Source organism: Rutilus rutilus, assembly GCF_951802725.1.
Source record: "Rutilus rutilus genome assembly, chromosome: 20".
Lineage (NCBI taxonomy): Eukaryota > Metazoa > Chordata > Actinopteri > Cypriniformes > Leuciscidae > Rutilus > Rutilus rutilus.
This window is the reverse complement of record NC_140225.1, coordinates 17205678-17221255: the sequence shown is the minus strand read 5'-3', so window position 1 is coordinate 17221255 and position 15578 is coordinate 17205678. Positions and strand designations below refer to the sequence as shown.

General features: G+C 37.0%; 2 protein-coding genes across 4 annotated transcripts in view; one reads left to right on the top strand and one right to left on the bottom strand.

Annotated features, from left to right (window-relative positions):
• LOC311280213 (rho GTPase-activating protein 22-like) overlaps positions 1-7140 on the bottom strand; it is a 42081-nt gene extending 34941 nt beyond the window's left edge. Inside the window, exons 1-5 of the mRNA XM_084392187.1 lie at positions 6803-7140; positions 3525-3660; positions 3302-3412; positions 3002-3134; positions 1021-1199 (exon numbers count right to left, since the gene is read on the bottom strand). Of these exons, the coding sequence (XP_084248313.1) occupies positions 1021-1199; positions 3002-3134; positions 3302-3412; positions 3525-3660; positions 6803-6911 (668 nt within the window). The 5' untranslated portion in view covers positions 6912-7140. The remainder of the gene's footprint in view (positions 1-1020; positions 1200-3001; positions 3135-3301; positions 3413-3524; positions 3661-6802) is intronic.
• Positions 7141-8565: 1425 nt separating this feature from the next.
• Positions 8566-15578, top strand: part of wdfy4 (WDFY family member 4) — a 53705-nt gene continuing 46692 nt past the window's right edge. For 2 of the 3 annotated variants that reach the window (XM_084391987.1, XM_084391985.1), the window contains exons 1-8: positions 8566-8892; positions 9885-10121; positions 11315-11426; positions 11766-11872; positions 12454-12606; positions 12881-13070; positions 13621-13810; positions 14668-14828. In XM_084391987.1, the coding sequence (XP_084248113.1) occupies positions 8872-8892; positions 9885-10121; positions 11315-11426; positions 11766-11872; positions 12454-12606; positions 12881-13070; positions 13621-13810; positions 14668-14828 (1171 nt within the window). In that variant the 5' untranslated portion in view covers positions 8566-8871. The remainder of the gene's footprint in view (positions 8893-9884; positions 10122-11314; positions 11427-11765; positions 11873-12453; positions 12607-12880; positions 13071-13620; positions 13811-14667; positions 14829-15578) is intronic. The other variant, XM_084391986.1, reaches the window with a different exon arrangement.

The window sequence follows — 15578 nt, the reverse complement described above, 5'->3', positions numbered from 1 at the left end:
GACCTTCTCCCATTCCTCCTCTGGATCATCCAGATGGTCATTGGCAAACTTCAGACGGAGCAGGGGGACTTTGCGTGCGCTGCAGGATTTTAATCCATAGCGGCGTAGTGTGTTACTAATGGTTTTCTTTGAAACTGTGGTCCCGGCTCTCTTCAGGTCATTGACCAGGTCCTGCCGTGTAGTTCTGATCCCTCACCTTCCTCATGATCATTGATGCCCCACGAGGTGAGATCTTGCATGGTGACCCAGACCAAGGGAGATTGACCGTCATTTTGAACTTCTTCCATTTTCTAATAATTGCGCCAACAGTTGTTGCCTTCTCACCAAGCTGCTTGCCTATTGTCCTGTAGCCCATCCCAGCCTTGTGCAGGTCTACAATTTTATCCCTGATGTCCTTACACAGCTCTCTGGTCTTGGCCATTGTGGAGAGGTTGGAGTCTGTTTGATTGAGTGTGTGGACAGGTGTCTTTTATACAGGTAAAGAGTTCAAACAGGTGCAGATAATACAGGTAATGAGTGGAGAGCAGGAGGGCTTCTTAAAGAAAAACTAACAGGTCTGTGAGAGCCGGAATTCTTACTGGTTGGTAGGTGATCAAATACTTATGTCATGCAATAAAATGCAAATTCATTATTTAAAAATCATACAATGTGATTTTCTGGATTTTTGTTTTAGATTCCGTCACTCACAGTTGAAGAGTACCTATGATAATATGCCAGACCTCTACATGCTTTGTAAGTAGGAAAACCTGCAAAATCGGCAGTGTATCAAATTGTTCTCCCCACTGTATATATATATATATATATATATATATATATATATATACAGTATATAAAAATGTAAAGCTATATGTTAATTGCAGTGAAGGTCAATTGAAATATTCTTTTTGTTTTGACCACACAAATTTTTTATTTGACTTAAATTAATTTCCACAATTTTTTTCTACAACTCTTGGAAAGACAAATAAATAAATAAATAATCTGAATTAGAGCCTTTAAATTTTTCATTGGTTCTCAACAGACCTAAAAGTATTCCCTTGATTACAGAGGTCTAGAGGTGTGAGGCCAGTGTGGTTTTTCATGTGTAAAATGTGGAGTCCGGCACTCTTCAACAGTAGCCAGCACACCTCAATCATGCCTTTCTCTGCAGCCACGTGAAGTGCTGATGCCCCCTGGTGGTCAACTGCCTCTGGCGTGCACCTCTGGTTAAAGATATAAACAGGTGACACAAAAAGAAAAGACCTTGAAGCACTATATAAACAATACACTGATTAAATACATCCTTGAAACAATAAACTGTGATTTCAGAACTTTCAACTTCCCCCTCCCTCTTGCAACAATATCTCTTCTCTCTGATGTGTTCAGTGTCACGAGGGACAACCTGTCATTCACATGAGATCAGCAATTCAAGAATCCCAAAGAAATAAAATTGGGTAAAAAATAGAAGCACAGATTGCAGGTGAAACATTTACCTGTGATGCATTTGTTATGTGAGCTAAACCCACAAGGAACCGAACGGAGGACTCAGCATAGGTTTGTGAGATGCACATACTACTCCAAACTATATCTGGCACGTTGAAGCATACGACAAGTTAAAACCACTTAGACAAGCTTTGTTGATGGCTGTATCGATGGCTTTTCCAGGCAAATTCTTAGGCTTATGTGTGGACCTACAAATAATAACTAATTTCATAATTTGTTCTTGTTTTCTTATTTGCTGTTGTGTTTTCTGATTTACTATTATGTTTTCTGAATTACATTTGCACTTCAGGGCCACCATACATTTCACTTGGATAATGGATATACGTCACGATAGAGTGCCCGTCGCTTTTTCCAGCGGCGCTGATTCTGGAAGTATTTTTTTTCCATACATTTTTCCCAAAAGGATTTTAAAATAGTCGTTAAAGAGTTATAAGCCATAAACCAAGCCAATCAGCTACGAGGTGAATCACAACACCACAAACTTTGATTTGAAGCAAAAACATTTTTTTCAAAATTGGCCAAAAAGACAAAGGTACAAGACTGTGTACTTAACGGTTTTGGTGAGGGAAAGAACTACAATCCCATGAAGCATTGCGAACAGCATAATCGAATTAAAAACAATGGAGAAATATAAAACTACTCATTTACAAAAGTTGATTATATATATACAAAAACAATATATATTTAAGTTTATTGCAAAATATGCACTATATATATATATACAAACATTTCAGTAGGGAGATGGGCTTGATTACATCATTCGCTTCATGGGAGTGGGCGGAGCTATTTTGGACCATGTTTCTTTTTCCGACTCTCTGATTGGTGTAATCTTCTACACAGCATCATGGGTAATGTAGTTTTCACCAGGAATTCCACTGTTAAACAGGATTATTTTAAAAATGAGATGAAATAATACAAACTGACGGCTGGATTGACAAGCTCAAAGCTCACAGTAGGTCTGTCTTTAAAGGTTTATAAGTCATCGTTCAATATCAATTTCCTTATGGAGGAAATTAATGGAGTTTTTACTTCCGACAAACTGTAGCACTCTATAGAGAAGAAAAGACTATCGCAATTTCCATTTCATGACGACTTTAAAGCATATAAGTTTAAGATGGTGCTGCAGCTAAGCCTATTATCGTAAGTCTCTTTAATCCAGGGTTTCTCAAACTCGGTCCTGGAGGGCCACTGTCCTGCACAGTTTAGCTCCAACCCTGATCAAACACACCTAGCTGTGAGTTTCTAGTGATCCTGAAGACATTGATTAGCTTGCTCAGGTGTGTTTGATCAGGGTTGGAGCTAAACTGTGCAGGACAGTGGCCCTCCAGGACCGAGTTTGTTCTAGTTTACAATTAAGGAAAATTTAAACCTTAGGAACAACTAACCCTAACAAAAAAAAAAGAAAAAAAAAAAGGCAGTTTTAAGCCATTCTGCTCTTGACTATCAGTATTTTAGTGGCCATTTAGCCTAGCTGCACCCTATAAGAGAACTACAAGCAGTGCTGTAAAGTAAAAGTGCTTACATTTGCTCTAAGGAGATACCGGACTACATCAGTATTTCCCGTGGAAGCTGCCAAATGCAGCGGCGTGACCTGATAGTTATCTGCATCCGAGAATCGGAACATTCCAGTCTCCCAGAGGTACTGCGTGGCAATACTGAGAACGAAAATGATAGAGAAACTGAGAAAACCAACAACACTGAGAGGAACAATATAATGAAATATGCAGCATACACCAAAACAAATCTATAATTATTTTTAACAATCCTGAGTGTTTTTGTGTTAGTTTTGTCTGCCACTATTGCAACAGGCCCAGTTACTTACACGCTTCCACCACCGACCGCATGATGAAGAGACGATTTCCCCTGCTCATCTACTATCTGTAAGTCTGCACCATGCTGCATCATTTTGTGCATGATATAAATATTGCCATTTCTGTTAGAATAACACAGTACAGTAAGCACTTATTATCTTTAAGGAGAAGCAGAGTTTATGATGGATGTTTTAATTAAAATCACAAACATAAGATGGATGAGGTCTCTCGTACCTGCAAGCGAAGTGAAAAGGAGTTTGACCTGCATCACAAGGAATGTTTGGATCAGCACCACTGTTCAGCAGAAGCTCAGCCACTGGCCGGTTTCCATGGAGAGCAGCAAAGTGAAGGGCTGTGAAACCTCCCCAACCTGAGGAAATGAGAAAACTTTACAAAAAAAATGACTTTGAAAAAGTTTTTTGTGACTATCCCAAACCATGATTTGACAATTAAAATATAAACATGCAGTGGAAAAGTTGTGTATACATAAAAGAATCTCTCATGGATGTCTATGTATCTGTATTGCTCATAAGTTTAGAGTCAAGACATTTGATTTGTATTGTGCTTTTCACAATATACACCGTTTAAAGCAGCTTTACTGAGTTTCATGATGTTAATGTCTAGCAGGGTAACACTTTACAATAAGGTTCCATTAGATAACATTAGTTTGCTCCATTAGTTAACATGAACTCACAACGAAAAATACTTGATTTCAACATTTACTAATTCAATATCAAAACCAAAGTTGTGTCTGTTAATATTATTTAGGCCTAATGGACCAGAGCTATATGTCTTAATATACTTTATACAGTACTAAACTCACAATTTTTAAAGATGGAAATCATCTTCTTTATATATATATATATATATATATATATATATATATATATATATATATATATATATATATATATATATATATATATATATATATAAACATATACATAACAAATATATGTTGGAATAATGGCTAACTTTAGCTCTTTATTAACATACCGTTTTCCCATTATTGTGTAAAAGGTTAAAGGTGCTCTAAGTGATGTTGGGTGACGTCACTTCTTGCTGACGTTTAAAGTATTGTCAAACAAAACGGATGCTAGCTAGACCCTCCCTCCTCCTCATCCGTGCACTAACCCCCCAAACCCCACCCCCAAATCCTTCTGGTCGGTTATTGGCTGGAACAGTTTGTTATGTTTCGTGGTTAGCCCAGTTTGTTTTTCTTGCCATTTGTGGAGCCTGGGGTGTCTACAGAGATCACGTTTTTTTTTTTTTACAGTGTGTTCAGGGGACAGGCAGCTAGCGGATGGTGAGGAGATGTTTGCTGGATGTGACAAAAAATGTTTTGGCCTAAAAAACGCGTGACATCGCTTAGAGCACCTTTAAATAAATTGTTCGATCTTGCTACTGTAATGTAGCTATAACAGGATCGACTCCTATAATTTGCACTGGCTTCGTTTCCTTACAACAGATTTATTAATCAATAGTTAATATTGATAATTAATAAAAAGTTGCAACTGTAAATCCGGGTATGAAATTTCCCACAGTAAGCTTGCAGACTATTTATCAGTTTAATTCCCCATTTTTGATCACCGTGGTGACAGATGAACTATATAGTATTTTAGGAGAAAAATATACTATAGGCCTATGTTTACCAAATTACATTACAATATGAAGGTGATTTAGATCAGACTGTTATCCTTTTTGTCTATTTAAACAGGGAAACATCTAAGATAACGTAAGTAAATTATGGAGTGCCACAAGGATCTGTGTTAGCCCCTCGCTATTTTCAATATACATGCTGCCACTTGGTAATATTATAAGAAAACATGGAATTAGTTTCCACTGCTATGCCGATGATACTCAGTTATATATTTCATCACGACCAGATGAGTGTGTTAAAGATATTAAACATTGGATGACCAGAAATTTTCTTCTATTAAATTTAGATATGACCGAGGTATTACTTATTGGACCAAAAACCTGTACACAGAATGTCTTAAAATTTGCATCTAGAAGGATGTACTGTTCTTTAATCCTCTACAGTTAAATACCTGGGTGTTATATTAGACAGCAACTTGTCTTTCGAAAATCATATTTCATTTTACAAAAACAGCCTTCTTCCACCTCAGAAGCATCGCTAAGCTTCGGAACATGCTGTCTGTTTCAGATGCAGAAAAATGATTTCATGCATTCATGACCTCTAGACTAGATTACAGTAATGCATTACTTGCTGATTGGTTGTCCTGCATCATCAATAAACAAGCTACAATTAGTCCAAAATGCAGCTGCTAGAGTTCTTACTAGGTCAAGAAAATATGATCATATAACACCAATTATATAATCTCTAAACTAGTTACCTATTAAGGTCCGTATCAATTATAAAGTATTGCTACTGACCTATAAGGCCCTAAACAGTTTAGCTCCAGTGTATTTAACCGATCTCTTATCGCCTTACAATCTTACAATCCATCACGCTCTTTAAGGTCACAAAACTCTGGGCCTTTGGTAGTTCCTAGGATATCTAAATCCACTAAAGGAGGGACAGCGTTTTAGAATTTGGCTCCTAAAATCTGGAATAGCCTTCCTGATATTGTTCGGGGCTTATAGTCTCTCTGCCATTTTACACTTAGATTACAGATGCATCTCTTTAGCCAATCATTCATTTAATGCATCTCATAACCTTGTACTCCAGTTAGATCAGATCAAATGCACATGATTATCTGCTTAATGTTACGAACAGCAGCAACGCTAATTATTTTCCATTTGCTTTTCTGTTTTTGTCTCAGGATGCCCATCCTGAGGTAACTACAGAGTATGTCAGCTCCAGTTTGGATCCAAACTCTAATGAAGACTTCAGATGCCCAACACCTGTGAAGAGAGAGAGCACTAACTCCTGCAAGGACTTCAGATGAAGCAAGCTCTGAATCAACATGCACCAATGCTACATTTTCTATATCCTAATCATTTGTTAACAACATGTATTCATTATCAATGAGCTCATTGCTTTCTGCCTTTAATACATTGTTAGCAAACTGTGTGATTTGTATGTACATTTCTGAAATACATAACGTAGACACAGGTGACCTCTGATAGCAGACCACTAAATTGTAATGTAGACACATGCATTTTCTCTGTAAAGCTATTTTGAAGCGTTAAAGTATTGTGAAAAGCGTTATACAAATAAATGAGAATTGAACTGAATTATTACCATAGAACAACAAAAGGTAGGCTATGTTAGAGGACATCTTACAAAGCGTAACAGGTATCGGACGGAAACAGTCTGGAAGAAGGTGGCTATTGAAACGACAAATGCATTGAAACTTATCGCACGATTAGGTATTTTCTTTAATCAATAGTGGCCATTAATAGATAATAAACCGAACGATAGGTGGGAGAGAGAAACCCGGTTACATGAAGCTATTGACCAGTAACGTTAGATAAGTGCAATCTCTGCCATCATCTGTCACTGTGCCTGTGGATCCATTTAGCACCCTTTAAAACAAAAGACTCACCTTTTTGTTTTAATACACCCCGATCCTGCTGTAATAAATAGGAAACTCGATCGATCTCACCCCGTTGAGTCGATTCAAATATACAACTTCCTGAAGAAGCCTGCAACATTTTGCCACCATTTGTTTACGCCTTCTATAGACTGAAGAAATTATCGGCCAAATGTAAGAAACTCATTATAAAAGGTTATTTTAATTGTTCTGTTAGTTTGATACAGCGGAAATATCTAAGTCCACCACAAAATTCGCCCCGTTAGAATTATAATTCATTCGATAAAAGAGCGAATCTGATAATATGCAAATATGCTGTACAACTGATTTAAGGGAAACCCCGCCCTCTGGAGGTGAAGAAAGAGAAATGTCTAATGTTTCCTCTAGTGGGCGCTCGGCGGCCCAAAACCCTGAACCGCATTTAAATGTCAAGTTTTTTTTTGCCTCACTGAAGACAATGAAAGTAAAATTGATTGTAATATATTTAAATGCAAGGTTGAACATGGTATACTAATTTTATTTTATTTATTTTTTACCTCAGCAATCTAAAAAAAAAAAGAAGGAATTAATGCCTATGGTGTAACCGCAAACGACTGTGATTGGTCCAGCTTGACAGCACAGGGAAACGTCACAGGTACCACATGATAAAAGACCGGAATAACGCCACAATATATTTTAATAACATTAACAATCATATTTTCATTAAGAAATAAATATTAATTAAGTAATAAAACAGGAGGAAAGAAACAAATAATAATAATAATAATATTTTAAGACACATCTTACCTGGCTAATTAAAGACAACGTCCGAGCTGCTAAACCTCGCCCATTACAACAATTTTTTATTTATTTTTATAGGCAAACGTTACGTCTATCAGCTCACTAGTTAAATAGCCAGGGCTGTCTCAATCGCAAAATGCTTCCATTGCACTGAAACGTTTGCCCCCTAAAAAGTCCTACAATGCACCGTGAAAACCAGGGAGCATCACTGCGTCCAAAAACTTAGGCAGCTGACTTGTTGCCTCACTGCTCTATCAGGCACTGGCTATGTCCGACATCGTGTCTGGATCGGTCGAATGTGTTTTCTACGTATACATATCTGAATATCTATTTTTGTCTGACAGTTTAATACGTGTGTGGGGGGTATTTAGATTTTTGCAATGGTTTTGTGTCTAACTAAACCAACCAATAACTCAAACTTAAATAAAATAAGGGTTAGCGTGCTAGCGACACTTAGACAATTTGAGAATTTATTGCCTGGGGACACACAAGGCCTGTAATATGAATGTAATTTGATACTTACGACTGATCATGCCCAAACGCTCAGAGACAGTTGCGTTCTGTCAGTCTGTTTAAAATCTGCTCCAGTCACTGGAAACAGTCTAGCCGTTAGTGTTTCAACGGCTCAAAACCATAGAAAAAACACACTTTGCTATTTGACTTCTCCACTACATCAGTTTGTGAAATGTTACAGTTGTCTAAACATATGAGGTGAATATACCAGATAAAGCTGTACGATTTTAATTGTTCTTATATTATAAATATATATATATATTTTTTTTTGAACAATACGTAAGAACGTTTCCTTGTTGCCGAGTCCGTGTAATATTTGTAAGCTATCTTAAATCACCGCACGATGTCACTATTGCTCAACATCGACCGCATCTTAAAGCGCTTAGTGAAAAATATTGGAATAACTTTAAACACCAGAGGGCAGATACTATTTACGTGCCCTCAAATTCACTTTTGATTGGTCGATTTTAAATCTCCCTTTTGGAATAAAAGAAGGAAAATCAGCCCGATTGCTTCACTATAGTCTTCTTCAAAGTATCCTATTTTGAGCCTATTAAAATGTGGAAAACACACAGATGTGCAATATAGCGTTTCTTCTGCTTTTTTCACTAGGAAGTGAGGCACATGACCAGGCGCAGCTGATGTCAGAGTTTCACGTTGTGCAAAGTTCATGGATTAGGAGGCATGTTTCAGCTGGCCACTCACTGAGTGTTGTGATGTGGGAACCCAGAGGAAAGCCTTCTGTCCAGCCTTAAATCTACGTACACAAGCCTTATCAAAGACTTGAGATGCCACCTACCAAACAACAGGTATGTGTCGGGTTACAGTCTGACTGAACTGAAGTTTCGCCTGGGGTTCATACTAGTTTGAGAGGTTAATTCAGATATCTCACAGAGACTAATGTTGACAGCTGTGGTTGTCATGTAGTTGTCTCACTGAAGTGTATTCAAACTAGTGTTATCGCTTGGCGGCTCAACTTGCTGGAACACCGCAAGATAAAGTTCAACAAGGAAGTTTGACTGCTTTTGGTCAAGTACTTTCTTAGCCTAATTTGGCTAATTTGACTAATTTATTTTATCAGATATATTTTCTTGTATCAGGTTTAAACATTTCAGTAAGAGACAAGCAAGCTACTGTACGGAATAAATATATTACCGCAATCAACGCTTTGGATACAATAACGAGATGACATTCATGTGCTGTATTTAGCCACAGAGTGAATAAACTGGTGGGAATGTGCAGAGCAAACATGTCATTTCTCCTGGAATGTGAATTGTCTTCCCTGTAGCTAAACAAGCTTACGACTTGATATCACAAGATCACATTAACGTGCAAACAACTGATTGTAAGTTGCAGGAAAGCCCTCCAACTTAATGCGGTTGCCTTTAAATTAATATTGTCATATGCTTCAGCTTCAATGTTTATACTGTACTATTTTTTGTGATATCTTCTTAGAAAGAAAATGTTTTATGGTTCTAGAGACTTGAGTTCCTTTTTATATTTTAGGCATCAATAATAAATGATGTTCCTTTTCATGTTTCATTTACAATGTTGTCTCAGATGTTTCACTTAAAATTCCCTAGAGCTGTAAAAAATAAAATAACAACATATACCAGATATACCAACATATACCATAAAAATCAGAGAAGCAGTTATTTGTGCAATAACTTCCTTGTTAGTCACTTCATTGAGAAAGCAGATTTAGTTAATGTTTTCAGAGAATAGCTAGATCTGATATCAGTGTGTGAGCGTTTCATTGTAACCTTTCGTTCATCACCTTTTTTCTTTTTCTTTTTTATAGGAGCCGGGTGGAGAAATGGACAAAATCAGTAAGGAGAACGGGGAACTTAGTGCGTCAGGGGAGAGTTCAGAGAGCACAGAACTGAAAACTACCCAAATGAACAGTGAGACAAATGGGGACCTGAAAGCAGATGAGGATCTAGTGATGTTTCTGAGAGATCAGCTAACTCAGTTGGGCCAATGGTCACCAGAACAAACAAACCAAGAGCTCAGCCGACTACTGCTTCTGTTCATCCAGGTACAGAAAATCAGTGAGAGGAAGGAAGGAGAACTGATTTTTTATAAACTGGCAGTCAAAAGTTTTGGACACGCCAGTTAAAATTATTCACAAAAATAATTTAAATAGCTTTAATATGTATAGTTGTATGAGAGGGAGAGACACACGTGTACTATTCCTGTGATGGCAAGGAATCATTACTCTAGTCATTCATTCATTCATTCATAGTCTTTAGTGTTGCATAATCCTTCAGAATATGCTGAATAAGCATAATATATAGCCTTCTAATATGCTTATTAGAATGACTTCAGCTTATTATTATCAGCTGAAAACAGTTGTGCTTCTTAATATTGTTTCATGAAGAGAATGTTCAATCACTTTACTATCTTTACTATCACTTTTGGTCATTTTAATTCGCCCATAGTTAATAAAAGTATTAATTACTTTAAAAAACGTATAATTCATATATATCATCATAAAAACAATCCAAGTCAAGTGTGGTGTGTTGAAACATTTGACTGATAATGTATATTGGTCATATAAAGATTAAATCCCAAGATTTTATAAGAACCTAAATATTATACACCTTTCATAATATTAGCTGCTCTTCAGTGATTGGATCAAATTTGCGTCCCTTTGACAGAAGCACATTGCTTTATGCTAACATCGATTAAGCTAAAATCTTTCATTTCCTGTTTAAATTCCTTCAATGATCTGTCACCAGCAGACAACTGATCTGGTATGTGGCTGCATTGACAAGCACTCATGACCAGATGTAATCACACTCACAGGCTGTGGTGGTGAGTGTGTGGAGGTTTACACACACACACACACACACACACACACACACACACACACACACACACACACACACACACACGTGTGACTCGTTTGACTTACCACTCATGCATTCTTTCTGGGATTTAACCAACCATAGAGTAAGGAGTAAGGCACCACATCCGCTTGAAAGTCGCACAGAAGTAGGGATTGAAGTTGGGAATGTTAGGTGAAATAATCACTCAGCTTAGGGAAATGAAACTGAAAATGTGAAGATGTTTTTGTTTTTGCCTTGTGATAAGTGCTGATTATGCTTTCGATTTACTACATGATTACCTTTGTGAGAAACTTGTCATGAACCTCTCAAACCTATTTATAATTATTGTGTTCGTGTTTAAATATTAGCATAAACAATCTTTCCACTAACTCTTCATAAGGTCTCAGAGAGCGGCGGCGTCCACGATGATCTGGATCTCCAGGGCCTGGCGCTGCAGGTTGGAGAAGCTCTTGTCTGTCATATACAGCAGAGAGTGGCAGAAAAGCCGGCAGGTACCTAAAAATAACATTTAATTCAACGCAGTATGTTAATAAAGTTGCAAAGTGATAACAGTGTGAAGTCACTTAAAGGCAAATACTGTCGGTGTTTAAAGGGAAGTAGCCCACTTCTTTATTTCACAAACATGCAAAATGAATGTTGACCATTTTGGCTATTGTTCGTGTGCATTTATTTTCGGTTCTTCTTTCTTAGTTTAAATTACATAATTCAAAATATGTTTGTCTGTGTGTAAAGAACCTAAAACCTCACTTATCTGTTGTGTGCTATTACATAGTAAGATCAAATGGCTTTAATTGTGCTTTCTGTTGCTTTTATGGCTTTGTTTAAAATAGAGGAAGCCCGGTATGAATTGGAGCAGTTGTTTCAGAGGTCAGAGGTCAAAAGCAACCAAGGATGGCTTCTGCTCAAATCAATATCTCTTTTGTCTAACAGAGACACTGTAAGTTGTACTATGAAAATGGATATAATTGTTTATGCAATCAGTTTCGTAATTATTTCGCTAGTGTTTTACCAATACCTACACATTTTAAAGATATAGTTAAAGTGCAATTCTGTTGCATTTGATGTATTTTAGGTAACACTGCACAATAAGGTTTCATTAGTTAACTGCTTTAGTTAATGTGAACTAAGAATAAACAATACTTCTTGAGTATTTATTAATCTTAGTTATTGTTAATATCAGCATTTACTAATACGTCATTAAAATCAAAAATTGTATTTGTTAACTTTAGTTAATGCACTGTGATTTAACAAACAATGAACGACTATTTTTTATCAACTAACATTAACAAAGATGAATAAATACATGTATTGTTCATTTTACTCAATACATTAACTAATGTTAACAAATCAGACCTTATTGGAAAGCGTTTTTTTTTTTTTACAATAATAAACAATATCTAAATCACGAGTTTTGATTGCTGATACAAAAATTAGTTCTGTTATTATTAAATTAGTCTTCTGTTTGACTCGACCCTGTCTAGTCATGTTTTGACAGGAAGCTGTTGTGTTCTTTGACAGGAGGTTGGTGTTATGATCAAGACAGGTCTACCTGCTGCATTAGTCAAGTGTCTGTACCTGTTTGTAGCTTTGCCTCCCAGAAAAGAGAGCTTTGACCCTCAGAAGAATGACGAAGTTGAAGTCAAATGCTCTTTTCAGGACATTCTTATTCAGGTTTTTACATTTTGATATGCTTTATTTGATGTTGTAAAGCAATTACGCTACAGATGCTCATCTTGTGTATCAAAATGGGGTACTGTTTCTCCATTAGCACATCCAGTTTCAGAAAGCTATTTCTTTTAGTATTATTATTGTTTGAAAAGTGGTAAACAATTATTTAGTCCATTTGCTTACTGTGAATGACCATGTAGAAAGTTTTCATACATATCTGATGCATTTGTGTCAAACTAATAAAAATATACCTCTTCAAACCTTCACCTCTGCTCAGGTGATGTTGCAGCTCTGCAGGCATGTGTGTTTTGTGGAGGTTCTGCTGGAGACCCAGGAGCTTTCAAGTGTGATGATCTCTCTCACCCTCCTGTGGGATCAGTGCAGCCCCTCATGGAGACAGCAGGCGTCCCGTGTGCTCCGAGCGGTGTCTGCTGCACAAGCTCGCAACACTGTACCTGCACTGCAAGGTCAACAACCACACACACGAGCCCCAGTCCATTCTTCGGCCAACTGAAGGCATCTTATTAGATTGTATTTTTCATAATAAATGATTTAAATTTAGTTTATTGAACAAGTGCATTGGTGTAATATTCTACTTTAATATCTTGGTAATATCTACGTTTATCAACAAAATGATTGTATTTGATTGCTAAATATGGAAAGAGACTATAAGCACATCGTCAGATAACTATGATATTGCTTTACTTTCACATGATGCTAAATTAAATTACGTAGTTGTCCCATACTTTAGTTTTTAGCTGGAGATCTTTGGTACAGTAGGTTGCAGTTAGAAAATATTGGGCACTATACAAAAGCTTCCAGTTGACCCCCTTTTTTAGCGGTCCTGGGTCTAGGATATTAGATTGGACATAATCCAAGTTAGATCTTATCTCCTATCTTGGAGCCAGTGACAATAAGGACAAATTTACAGACTGACTTTGGGAAACCTAGTTCCTGGGTTCATCAGGTACTTATTTAATTCTATTACACTTATTTATAGTGTTTTGTTTCCTTTAGCTAGTAACTGCATGAAGATCTGCATCCAGAACATGCATAAGATCAGCGAGGACGTCCCTGGTCATGTTCTAGCTGGGGTGGCTGTGAGTGTTTTCAGCTTTGTGAAGGACTCTTATCCAGCCAGCCCTGCTCTTTTTGAGGAGTTTGAGAACAACGACGGCTATGGCATCTTTCAGGCCATCTTGTTACGGTAAATTCATGAGTTTTGTTGGGAAAAATCATCAATATAATTGGAGATTGTCACTAAATAGTGTACATCTGAAGACTAAATGTCTAAATTAGGTAGACCAACACCTCGAGAAAATGCATTTGCTTAATACATTCTTAGGTACTTTCCATTCCTTTCTGTAGCTCTCTTTCTTCATCTCATTCTCAGCTCCTTCCTCCTGCAAGTTTCTTTTTGCATGCCGCAGAATTCAATAATTAAAGAGCTCGTAATGAGATCAGCAGTAAATTGAGCTCAATCATATTACTGAACAGGCCAGCTCTCTCCAACTCACTGTGTGTCTGCGCTTCCTCACAGCAAGGGTCACTACAGGACAAGACCGCCCTCAATGAACAATAGGTCTCATTCACCAAGCATGCTTAGACACGTATTTGTACGTAAAACCTGTGTGCGAGCATCTACATTTAACCCCACAGAAATGTTTGTGTTACTTTTCTGTGTACATACTGTAAGAATGCTTAGTAAATGAGACCACTGTTACCTAGTTCTCTGTTACTTACACTACCGTTGGGGTCTGTAAGACTATTTAATGTTTTGGAAAGAAGCAGTAGAAATGTCTTAACTGTAATTTCTGATCAAAAAGTTTTTTTTTTGCTGAATGAGAATATTAATTTATTAAAAATAAAAATCATCCTGACACACAACTTTTGACCTGTAGTGTACTTTAGTTTAGTTTAGTGAGTTGTAAAGAAAAAAATAATACAAAATTCCATTCATACTGTATTTTACTAGAATTTTTCTTTGAGCTGTTGCAAACATGTACATACAAGTATAAACATGAAATACTGGATGAGAGAATGATTTATTTTTCCCTTTTGCAGCTGTGAGAAGGAAGTAACAGATGAGCACCTTCTAGCCGTTCAAGACCTTCTAGGCCTCATCGCATCATTTACGCTTCTTGGCAAGGCTGAGCTGAAGGTGGCCATATGTGTGAACAACCCCCAACCACCAGGCTTCAGGTTTGACCCCACCCTGACTAACGGTAAGCCGCCATGACAGACAGTGAGTGCCACTCTGCATCTCTGCTGCGCCACCTCATAGTAACGCCACAGAAAAGGCAATTATGTCCAAGATGATGAAGTGTAGCTCTCCTCACTAACCTGGTTAAGCCACCCTGCATCCATTCTCTTCATACATACAGCAATTCCCCATTCATCACCACCAGAGCACCTCACTCCTGAGAGAGAGAAACACAGCACCTTTTTTAAGCTTTATTTCATTTGGCTTTGATGTGATTTTAATTATGGGTGAAACTCAATCTTATTACCCTGTGCAGCAATATTTATTTGCCATATACATCAGTGCACCTTTGTCCAAAGAGCCAATCAGTCTTTTCTCATATGTTGACGCATTTGAATGTTGATATAGTTCTAAATGTGGTTTAATCTCTTTAATGCGTGCCATATAACACAGTTTCAGCCAGCATAAGTGTAAATAACTCAATACTGATGCAGTTTCTCATTTGCATGAGCTCTTACTTGTTCATAATGTCATCAATAATGTTGCTCTCTCACAACGTACTTTTAGGAATAGCGTTACAAATTGTGTATGTAATGTGTAGTCTACATTAAGTCAATTAATACAAGGTTGTTCTACTCAAACATGATGCAAAGTACTTTTTGTCCAGTCAAGTAATTGCATTTAATTTTATCTGGGTGCATTTTATGGTTACTTATTAATTTATTTTCTTATTTCATATTTCCTTAATTTAAAAAAAAGAAAATTGACAGTC